The sequence below is a fragment of the Echinops telfairi genome, unplaced genomic scaffold (genome assembly GCF_000313985.2).
Source record: "Echinops telfairi isolate 266 unplaced genomic scaffold, ASM31398v2 ScPeMD7_2291;HRSCAF=2852, whole genome shotgun sequence".
NCBI lineage: Eukaryota > Metazoa > Chordata > Mammalia > Afrosoricida > Tenrecidae > Echinops > Echinops telfairi.
Genome location: NW_022106189.1, coordinates 36,709,293 through 36,721,057, shown reverse-complemented (window position 1 = coordinate 36,721,057; position 11,765 = coordinate 36,709,293). Strand labels below are relative to the sequence as shown.

Genomic DNA, 11,765 nt, shown 5'->3' with positions numbered 1-11,765 from the left:
CCGCCCCTGGCCGCCTCCTTCTCGCCCGCCGACCTCCAGAGGCGCCTGACGGCCGGCGACTGCTGGGTCCGCCGCGGGACCCGCCTCTATGACCTGAGTGACTTCGTGCGACACCACCCGGGGGGCGAGCAGCTGCTGCGGATGCGGGCTGGGCAGGACATTAGCGCCGACCTGGACGGGCCTCCGCACCGACACTCGGCCAACGCGCGCCGCTGGCTGGAGCAGTACTATGTGGGCGAGCTGCGACGGGACCCACAGGTAGACCAGGGCTAGCGACCCTCCGCACGCACCGCCACCCCTCCCCCCTCAACCCCTGCCCCCGTGAACCCCGTTCACCAGTTTTCCAGAAGGGACCCCAGGTGCCACCCTCCTCCCCACATCCCCCTCCTCTCTCTCCAGGTAACAGGTCACTCACCGCCCCTGTCGCTGTCTCCTGCTGCAGTCTGCGACCCTCCTCCATCCTCTAATTTGCCCCCATCACCTATTAGCTAGTTCCCTTCCCCGCCTGCACTCTCTGCCATCGGACAACCTGGTGTTGTTTCTTGCCACAGCCCCTCACACGCCCTCTGCCCTGAGCTACTGCTCCTCAGCAACTGCTCCTCACTGCCATTCAGAAGAGGGGTCCCAAGGTTCAGGTGTCTTCCTTCCCACTCCACTTCAAGAAGCCTGGTTGGTTGGGCAGCTCCCTGCAGTTCGCCTAGATTTCTCAGGATGTCCTTCACCTTGCACTCAGGCTCAGCTGGGTGTGTACCCCGGACCTCCTAGGCTCCTCCATCTCTGGTCCTAAACGGCTGGTCTGGGGTTCTTGGAGGGGGCAAGGGGGCAGTAGGTTGGGGTGGGGGGTGGAGTTCTCAACCTCTTTGAGCTCAGACTGCATGCTGCCTTGTACCTGTTCATTGGTACGGGAGCCAGCAAAGACCCTGGGGTAGATACAAGTGGGGTCTGTTTTTGTTTTTTAATATATATACAAGTGTTTTTATTCCCATTTTAGATTGTGGAAACTGAGGCTCAAAGAGGCTGGGTAATTTTCCCAAGATCAGACAGCTAGCTAAGGGGAAACGGAAACCTAGCTAGCTCCCAAATGGATCCTGTCTCTACCTCAAGGACTTTCAGGCAGAAGAGCTAGACCCCCATCCCCATTCCCAAGACTCCTGGTAGACATGGTCCACTGGCAGACAGACTTCCAGATCTGGCTGTAGGACTTGAGACAGTGGGGCCACTGTCTTTGGATATGAATCAACTATTGGTTGAATCTGGCTCTCGAGATGGACTTAGCAAGTGTTGTCAAGTCTCTGGTGAAAGTCTCTACCTCTCTCTGCGCCAGGTGGCTCCCCGTGAGCTTGCCTAAATCTGGAATCATTCATTTGCTCGCTTAGTCATTTAGTGTGTGTGTGGGGTGGGGGTGGGGGACTGTGCCAGGCACTACTGGCTAAGGGGAGGGAAGGGGAGGTGTTAATTGCACGGTGCTGTCAGAATATGGCTCAGGGCTACCGTCCCCAGATTGGACAGGAAGTGTTTAAGGAGAGAACTTTCTTGGAAAAGGAGCAATTATGCCTAGAACTAAATGTTGGATAGGACTTGGGGGAGGGGGAGGGTCGACATTCCAGAAGAGGGAGGGAACAGCATGTGTGAAGACTCTGAAGGGAAAGAACTTGGCACAGTGAATTCACAGTCAGACTGGTGTGACTGAGTCTGGTGGGCGAGGAGGGAGGAGGGTGTTCGACAGGAGTCCATACCCTAACCATGCGGGGCCACCAAGGCTGAGGTTTGGGACTGGATTTGAAGAGGAAGCCAGGGATGGGATTTAAGCAAGGGTGTGGCCTGCTCATATTTGCATCTCTGGAAGAGGGCTCTGGCCACCCTGTAGAAAGAGTACAGGCCGAGGCAAAAGTAGATGTCAGGAGGCCAAGGCCCACCGCCAGGGCCCACCGCCCGGTCCAGGCAAGAGGTCACAGCAGCTTGTGCATGAAAACCGTCACCAAGGAGTAAGAACTCCCAGCTAGAATGCCAGGACTTGCCATTCTGCAGGACTGCCAGGACTACACGAGCCCAGTGTAACCTTGGAAATTGATATTTGGGGTCCACTCTGGCAGAAGGGATAGAAAGGCTCCGCCGTGATTTGAGACTGCCTGCCTCGCTCCAGGGCCTATCCTGAACTGTGTGTTCTATGACCCAGAGTCTTAGGGTGTGGTCTATCCGCCCAGCACTCCTGGTCAGAGGCTCTGGTTGGCCCCACCTTCCAGTTTAGCAACTACCCAGTACCAAGGCTTGGTTTGGTTTGCTTGGCTCAGCTTTGCCTTCTGTGCCCCATGAAAGGATTCCAAGAGAATACTGAGCCCACATTTGCTTCCTACCCCTGCGCTTACCTATTACCCCTGAGGTTCCGGTGTGGCCATAGTGTGGTGCCATTATGAGGGCTGTCAAGTTAGCGCCAACTCATAATGATCCTGTTACAGCAGAGCGGAACACTGCCTGATCCTGCGCCTTCCTCACAATGGTAGTTCACTTTGAGCCCATGGTGGCAGCCACTGTCACAACCCATCTCGCTGAGCGTCTTCCTCTTTTTTGCTGACCTGCTACCAGCCATGATGTCCTTTTCCAGGGACTGATAACTTGTCCAAAGCAAATGAGACTAAGTCTGACTGACCATCCTTGCTTCATAGGACCATTCTGACTGTACTGCCCCCAAGGCAGGTTTGTTTGTTGTTCTCCTTACTCCTGGGCCCCCCAGCCTCAGGCCATGGGAAGAGTCAAACATGAAGACTGCACCTGAGAGCCCACCACCCAGCACGTTCAGTTGTTTATCGGCATCTGTCAGCAACTTTCTCCTCCAGGATCCTACCTAGGGCTGTCTTTAAATTGGAGGAGGGGAGAACTATGGGATAGGGTTATCCTTTTAGAGGGATACCCTTTCTTAAAACTTGAATGTGGACACGACATTTCTGCTCGTCTCTAGCTAAACCTTTCTAGCACCCGCCAAACTGCCCTTCACCTTCCTTTCCCCTCCTGGGGGACCAGTACTGCTGATACCTGTGGAGCCTGGAGCCTGGCTCCTGCAGTGTGAGGAGCAGGTGGGTGGGGTGGGGCACTGATGGGGCAGGGGAGTACCATTCACTGGCTTTGCTGTTTGGCCTCAAATTTTCATGGCTTCCCAGCCAGGGGCACACCTTTCCTAGCTTAGTCCTTGGACATCTGGGTTATGGAGCCAGGCTGTGACGTTCCATGAGGTTTGACCTCGTGTGTTTCCCCTCTTCCCCACTTGGACACACCCCACCCATAAGCACACTGACACACACATTCACACTCACAAGGCACACACACGAAACGAGTCAAACTTGTTTGAGGATAAGGTCTGCCAAGGCTTTGGACTCGGGGAAGCCAACAAGGGCAGCTCACCACCACCCCTGTCCTCGAGGGTCAGTGGAGGCCAGCTCTTCGCCCCATGCTCCTGGAAGGACAGGAGAGGCACAGGGAGTGTGGAGCCCACTTACTGAGTTATAAACTGTATTTTTTTCAAAAGAAAAGAATTTGGGATGTAAAGGTCAGAGAGTGTCTTACAGACTGTGGTCATCCCAGAATCACTGGCACAGGGTGGTGGTGGGTGCATGCTCCCCTTGAACTACTACTCTAAGGAGACCCCATGGTGCAGTCGGTTAAGTGTTGGACTGCTAACCGCCAGGTTGGAGGTTCAAAGCCACCAGCTGCTCTGCAGGAGGAGGATGCCGCTGTCCGGTCTGCTCTGTCAGAATGTTGTCCAGCCTTGGAGACTGCAGGGAGCAATTCCACTCTGTCCCCATTACAGGGCCACTCTGGGCAGAATCGGCTCCACAGCAGTGAGTTTGGCTGTTTGCTTTGAACCATGCTAGTGAACATGTATCTTTAGATCGGTTCCTTCTTTACTTTATCCTCTGCTCACCCTCAGCAATATTGCCAGTGAGATCACCAGTTCTACTCCCGGATGAAGCTGGGTGGGCCTGCTGGCTGCCACTCAGGCGGCCTGTGTACAGGGGAGGCACATGCCGCCCTTGCCGTCCTGCCATCGTCACAGTTGCTGGGAGCTTGGGCCCGTGGTTGCCGACACTGCGTGTTTGAGGTGCCTCCCAACCTGCGGCCCTCCCCCTCCAGCACAGTCCCAGCCTCTGATCCTCCGTTGTGGTTTGGAGGCTTCCATTGGCTAGTTGTTGGCAGGCGCTCTTCCAGGTCTTTCTTCCTTCTTCCCCGGTTTTTTGTCGTTTTTTTAAAATCATTTTATTAGGGGCACATACAACTCTTATCACAATCCATACACACATCAATTGTGAAAAGCACATTTGTACATTCATTGCCCCCATCTTCTCTGTTTTTTTTAAGTTGTATTGGCACTTCAACCAGTTGTGCAATCATCACCACAGCCTGTTGTAGAACATGTTCTTCCTTGTACTCATCGCTGTTTATGGAGTGATTTTTTTTAAATTGTGCCCAAAATATACACAGCAAAACATTCTCAAAATCAACACTGTATCATTTGGTGCCATTGATTAGACTCTTGGTGTTGTGCAGCCATTATTGGTATCTTTGCCTAAATTATTCCACCACCATTAACATAAATGCAGTGTCCCCGAGGCAAAAACTCTTTGTCCTTCACCCAGGGTCAACTTTGGCTCTTTCCTTCTTTCATTTTGAGTAACTTTCTGGATATAAAATCCACATATCACACACTTCCATAGTGAAGTTGCTGTAAAAAGAGTTGTATATACATCATCACAGCCAGTTCTACTGCTCCCTCCCCCTTCCCCACATTCATCGTTTGCTCCTTGATTTTCCTCCCCCTCGCCTCCCGCCCTCGGACCCCCCTCACTCCATCCCCGATAAACCGCTGCATCAGTGATTGTCTCTCTTCTTCCACTCCTGTGCTTCATCAACTGGGAAACCTAATAAACAATAAAAAAGAAAATGAAACAAAGGAAAAAATAAAGAATAAGAAAGGAAAGACCACTTATAATATTTAAAAAGCCGGAGGAGAAATCTCTGTCATGGAACAAGTGAGAAATATTTAAGCCTAGAACAAATTCAGCTTGGGTCAATAGGGAGGTTAACTGACCAAGTATCACATTGTACCATTGTTTGATCTACCATAATGGAGTTTGCAATAATCTCTGTCTGATAATAGAGCTGTTGAGTCCCTCACCTGTGACAAGAGGGGATCTGCCAGAGGCCTGATCTGATTAGTCTGCAGATGGATTTTGGGCTCCCAACTGGCCTCCGTAGCCTTCTGCAAATCGGGTGTTCACAATTTAAGCTCTGATACTTTCCCCTTTGTCATATTTGGATTTTGTTATCATCATCTTTGAATCTCACAGGCTGGCATGCTTCTTCGATGTACACTTAGTTGACGCCCCATTTAGATGGCTGCTTGTTTGAATACAAGCCTTTAAGACCTCAGACACTATTCCACTTGATATCCAGGCACCCCCCGGCCCTTTCTTCTTAATCCGGCATCCTCTGGACACTTCACTGAAACCTGCCCCACCCAGCAGGGGTGACCCAGCTGGTGTTTGGAATACCCACAGCAAACAGCTTCTGGCATCTGAGCACATGCAGGCCACCACAGCAGCTCACACTGAGAGGCAGGAGTGGGACATGCAGAGCCATGAACGTGGCAAATGCTCATCCTTACACCCCTAAAGTCACCCTGTTCCTCACCAGTGGCGTACCCACCCCGCTTTGGAAAGTGTTGGTGGTCTGTGGGCCATGTTTGGTAGCTCTCATCACAGTCCCAGGGGGGAGGGGAGGCGATAACTGTCAGAACATGGCCTCCTTGCCTCTTGGACACACAGAACCTCATGAGGCCTTCCCACGGGCAAATGTTGTACACCCCCCAGTCACACAAAAACTCTAGGTGCTGTGTCCCAGTCTCACAGGGGACCTGTCTGTCTCTGAGCAGATTCTGCCATACCCTCCAAGCTTCAGGACATGAGCATTTAAGCGGGGACAGGAGCTGGTGCAGGAAGATGTGGGGTTCCCATCCCACCCCAGGCTCTGGGACTTGTCAAGTGGAGAACTCAGCTCCAGGCTGGTGCTTGGGAACTGGCTGAGCCTGAAGAGTAGAGTGGCCATGAGGCGTCCGGGCAGATGGCTTCCTAATCCAGGCTGCCAAGCCGCCCGCCCGGCACTGCCCTTCCCTGCAAGGGGTGTCTTCCCTGGAGGTCAGGGTAGGGGACAGTGAGGGTGTGGGTAGAACCTCAGGGACAGGGTCATTGTGGTTCGATGGTCACCCTAAGTCAACCCAGAATTGGAGGAAAGTCAGAAATTAGCATCCCCTGGGAGCCCTGTGGCGTAGTGGTTATGTGTTGGGTCACTAACCATCAGCTGTTCTGCAGGAGAGAGATGAGGCTTTCTACTCCTGCAGAGAAGTACAATCTCCAAAATCCACAGCGGCGGTGCTCCCCTGTCCGCTAGAGTTGGAATCGACTCAATGGCTGTGAGCTGGGGGGAAATGAGAAGGCAACGGGACCCCCAGGAACACGCGAGAGTGGTGGGCTTGGGAGGGTCAGAAGTGGTTTCTCCTTTATTGGGACAGACGGCAGAGCCCTGGTGGCAGAGTGAGTAAGCATTGGGCTGCCAACTGCAAGGTCAGAAGTTCAAAAACACCATCTCCAGAGAAAGACATGGCTTTCCACTCCCACCAAGAGTTGCCCTTCCAATAGGGGCAGTTCTACCCAGGGAACTCCAGGGTCACTATGAGTTGGTATCGACTCGATGCCAGTGAGTTGGGGTTGGGTTCTCGCTCTCCGGGTTGCTCTAAGTCAAAATGAACTCAATAGCAGTGGGTTTCCGTTGTTCCTGTTTGAGATTCTCTCTTCGTTCCCCTCTAGTCTCTCTTAAATCCACTGAGTGCCCTTGTCAGGGACCCCAGCACCCTCACCTTGCTAAACCCGATGGCTGGCAGCATTTCTTAGCATGGCTGACACTTGGCTTCCTTCCCTTGACTTTGCCTTTCTATCGGTCTTAGTGTCCTACTGCTACTGGAATACATTGCCACCAATTTAGTCACTTACAGCAGCACAAACTTGCCCTCTTGTCAAGATAACTTACTTGAGTTCTGGAGGTCAGACCTCTAAAATGAGTCAGCAGGGGAATGCCCCTTGGTGGGGGCACAAGGGGGAAATCCATTCTCCGGCCTTTTCCAGCTTCCAGAGGCCACCTTCTAGAGCCCATTCCTTGGCTCAGGCTCCCGGCCAGCTATCACATTCCTCTGATTCCAGATTTTGTGGTTGTCTCATCTCCCTCACTCCTTCGCCCTCCCCCTCTCTTCTGCCTCCCCGTGTACTGGTCTAAATAGTCGTGTCACTAATTCAGGCACCCCGGCAGAGTACATGATAATCTGCCCAAGACCACTAACTCATCACACTTACAAATCCCCTTGGCCGTGCCAGATAACATTTATAGGTTCCAGGAATTGGGACAGAGACTCTTTGTTGGGTTTTGATTCTGCCTGCCATGCCACCTACCACTCTTGTCATTACTTCGCAGCCTCCACTGCTGGCTTCTCTCTCTTCTCACATCACAGAAATGGGCACAAATCCAGCTCAGTGCTGCTTCTCCTTCTGTTATAGGCACCCCGTTCTGTTGCTCCCACTCCAATCAAAACGGGTGAACAGCTCTATCAGGTTCATGCCTCCTCCCAGTTGACAGCTTCTCCCTAAGGTGCCCACTGTCTCCACCTCCTTTACCTGTCTCTGAACTTCATGTAAACGGAAGGGTACAGCCTGGCTTCCTGCACCCACACCCTTTCCGGGGGATGATCCACCACTTTCCTTACTCTTAATAGCAACTGCCTCCATTGCTTACTCTGGCTCAGAGACTTCCCGAGGCTGCTGTGGTTGTCATTAGGAGCCAAGGAGTCGGTTCCGACCCACAGCGACCCTGTGTACCACGGAACGAAACACTGCAATCCTCACAATTGCTCCTGTGCCCGAGCCCATTGGTGCAACCACAGTGTCGATCCAGCCTGTGGAGCACTTCCCAACTCTTGACTGCTCACGCCTCTGTGTCAGCATCTAGGCCTTGCTTGCTTATTTATTGCACTCTCCACTACATGTCTTATTGTCTCTGCTACACTGTAACCTCTCCGGGGCCTGGCATGTTGGCTCCTCTGGAGTACACCAGCACAGCGGTGCGTGCCAACAGGAACTAACACATGTTGGGCTGGATGGATGAGCCAACTGCTTGGAAAGCCAGAGGGTGTCCAAGATGAAAGAGGAAGGGGGTAGTGTGAGCACATACAACAATGTCAAGTGATTCACTCATTTCTGTCTTTGCCCTTGGTTGGGGGCCACAGGAACTGGAAAAGGTCTTCACTGCCAAGCTACTGCAGTTCACCCCTCTCCACGAACCACCTATCAGTGTGAGGAGTCACACTCACTGTAGAAATGCCCATCAAGAGCCCACAGTGCCCATAGTGAGGCTGTAAGTACCCAGATGACAGGCCGCCTGGGTTTCCTGTCTCTTGTACTTCACCTCTGTGTGCAGGTATCGCGGAAACATCAAGGCCTAGAGCCGTGGTCCTCCTGCACCTCTAGCCATAGTCCATCTGAGGTGGTCAAAAGACTCTCCTGACCATTCTGTCCCTGGTCTTCCTTTCCAATGGAAAGAGCTCAGTCATAATCATAAAACTGTGAACACCCAAACTGATACCAGCAACACTCACAGAGGTATCACTGAGCACCATCAACTTCGTGCTGAGGATTTTATCCTCCTAACATAATTTCCCAAATACCTGGGGTTGGTTTGCCTTTGTAAGCTTGATCGGATACTGCAAGATATTTAAATACCAGTCCCACACAATGAATTTGGGAGGGATCTGTGTTTGACATATTGGAACTACAATTCATTCAAAATGCCTTGAAAGCCTGTGGTAGGAAAGCAAATAGCTGGAAATTCTGTTGCTGTAAGTCCTCGTGGCTCAGAGGAAACTAGACTATCGGCAGAGATTGTAGTTGGTAATTGTCACTGCAAACCTGGCATCATCTCACCTTTCAGAGGAAGAGTCAGTTTCTAGTGCTCTGCACTTTCCTGTGCCCACTAGGACCTTTTCAATATTGCCCAGTAGGATCTATCCAACATTGCTGATCATTGCATGGTGCCCCTGTTTCCTACTATAAAATAGAATTCGAGTTTTGAGGCATCTCCAGTTAAGAACTCGCATTAGTTTATGAAATTTCAAATATTAATAACCTATAATCCCAAATAAGTAGCCCCTAGTATTTCATAATGACGAAAGTGAATGGCAGTACCGTTCACTAATAAAGATCTAAGGAAAATATCCAATTAAAAAAAAATAATTTTATTGGGGGCTCATGCAAGTCTTATCACACACAATCCAAGCATACATCCATTGTGTGAAGCACATTTGTACATTTCTTGCCACCATCATTCTCAAAAACATTTTCTTTCTACTTGAGCCCTTGGTATCAGCTCATGTTTTCCCTTCCCTCCCTTCCCCCCATCATGAACCCTTGATAATTTGTAAATTTTTATTAATTTTTTTTATTTCTTACACTGTCTGATGTCTCTCTTCACCTACTTTTCTGTTGTCCTTCCCCCAGGGAGGGGATTATACATAGATCCTTGTGTTCGGTTTCCCCTTTCTCCTCCACCTTCCCCTTCCCCTCCTGGTATGGATACTCTCATTATTGGTCCCGAGAAGTTTAGCTGTCCTGGATTCCCTGTGTTGTGAGCACTTATCTGAACCAGTGTACATGCTCTGTTCTAGCCGGATTTGTAAGGTAGAATTGGGATCATGATAGTGTAGGGGGAGGAAGCATTAAAGAACTAGAGGAAAGTTGTATGTTTCATCGTTGCTACACTGCACCCTGACTGGCTCGTCTCTTCCTTGTGACCCTTCTGTAAGGGGATGTCCAGTTGCCTACAGATGGGCTTTGCTTTGAGTCTCCGCTGTGCACTTTCCCTCATTCACAATGGGAAAATATCCAGTTTTTAAGCCATTTCAAGGACCACACTTTCAGATTCTGCCTTAGAGGGGTAAGGACACCTACACTGAGCTGATAAATGCAACCTCCCTGAGCCCAGCGCAGAGAAAAGATCAGACTGGCCTGATGACAGGTCGTCTTCTCTTAGACCGGGTGCTGTGGTGGGTTACAGCCCTGGGCTGCTAGTCACAAGGTCAGCAGTGTGGACCCACCAGCTGACCCGCAGGGGAAAACATGAGGCTGTCTGCTCCTATAAAGATTTCCAAGGGGTCAGTTCTTCTGGGTCCTGTAGGGTTGCTATGAGTTGGAACTGACTCATTGGCAGTGAACTTGGTTTTCGCGTTTTCTGTTATCCCCGGCAAGATCTTTTGGAATGCAAGTGTAGTTAGTGGCTTATGGGTGGAGGTAAAGGTGATGTAAACAGAAAACATTATTTCCTCCTGGAACCTTAAATACTTGTATCCTAGATACTAGATTGCTTAAAGTGGATCTTCTTAAAATGAAGACCAAAATTTCACAATGGCAAAGGGGTGGGGGGGCGCACGGAGGGTAACCTTGATGCTCTTCAAAAACAAACAGAACCGATTTTTTCAGAATCTTCAGCCTATGATCCATTGATTTGGCAAACGTCTCCATGTTTGCCAAGGAGTGTTGCCCTTTGCCACTTGAATCTTCAGGGACTCAGATGAAAAAGTACTCGGATCACAACGACCCCTGTGGAGCCCACGAGAAGTTTACCTAGCGACTTCCATGTCTTCCGAGAGCTGCCCCATCCATTTCCATTTGACCCCTCAGTGGACGGGGGTCAGGTGGCAGCTCTCTCGTTCCACAGCTGAGGCACGTGCGCCTCGGAGAGGTCCTAGAAGGTGGGTCGTCAGGTGCCCGGCGTTTCCACTGCTTAGGCCACTGCAACGAGCCTTAGGGGTGAGACTCAGCCAAAGGGGGACCAGTGCCTTGCTGTTGGGCACGAAGGTGGAGCGGTCCCCTCTCCGTGGGTCGGAATCGGCCTGATGGCCGTGAGTTTGGTTCTCTTGTTGCAGTGTTTGTTTTTCCGGTCTCTCTGACTGGCTCCGACTGAAGTCAGGCCTCTGACAAGAGAGGAGGTTCAGGCCCGGGTCTGGTCTTGTTTGCTTTCCGGAGCTCGTGAACTCCTTCAGTCTCCGAGGATGGTGTGTGGCAAGGCGTGCAGGTCTCTGTGAGGGAGACTGTGGAGGGAGCATGCGTGCCTAGGGCTGCACGTGATCCCCTTCTGCCCACTCAGTGACCCATTAATCAAGGGGTCAAACACTCTGACCTCCTGGCTGCTGCCCTCCCCAGGGTGACTGTCTGGAGGTCACCGTGTGAGATGGTTGATGTGTTGGCTTGGATAGGTTTCTCGGGATTGCAGCCATCTAGAGGTCCCTGTTTGCTGTGGTCGTACCCTGAAGTCTTTACGTTAGATGTGTGTAGTTTCCCTAAGTCAGAGGAGTACTTAGTTTATGGGCAGCAGAGAGGGTGAGGCCCCTCCGATTTACGTGGAACCTGAGATCATGGTCGACGACCCCTCAGAATGCACCTTCCACAGGACCTTGTACTCACGAGGGATGTCTGATTTGCTTGGGGGTCATTCCCCATGGGCTGAAGCGAATAGGGAGGGAGGATTCTAGGGGGATGGATAATTCTCTCTCTTCCTTTAACTCTGAAAGGGCGTTGCTGGGTCAGGAAAGCAGCAAACTACAGTCTGCCTCCTGTGTCTCAACTTGCTGCCATTGAGTCAGCGCTGACTCCAAGTGACCCCCTGGGGGTGTCTGAGGC

At 51.4% G+C, this 11,765-nt stretch overlaps 1 protein-coding gene across 1 annotated transcript in view; it reads left to right on the top strand.

Annotated features, from left to right (window-relative positions):
* The first annotated feature begins 28 nt into the window (after window positions 1-28).
* FA2H (fatty acid 2-hydroxylase) overlaps window positions 29-11,765 on the top strand; it is a 40,970-nt gene continuing 29,233 nt past the window's right edge. The window contains exon 1 of the mRNA XM_013005158.2: window positions 29-258. Within this exon, the coding sequence (XP_012860612.2) occupies window positions 142-258 (117 nt within the window). The 5' untranslated portion in view covers window positions 29-141. The remainder of the gene's footprint in view (window positions 259-11,765) is intronic.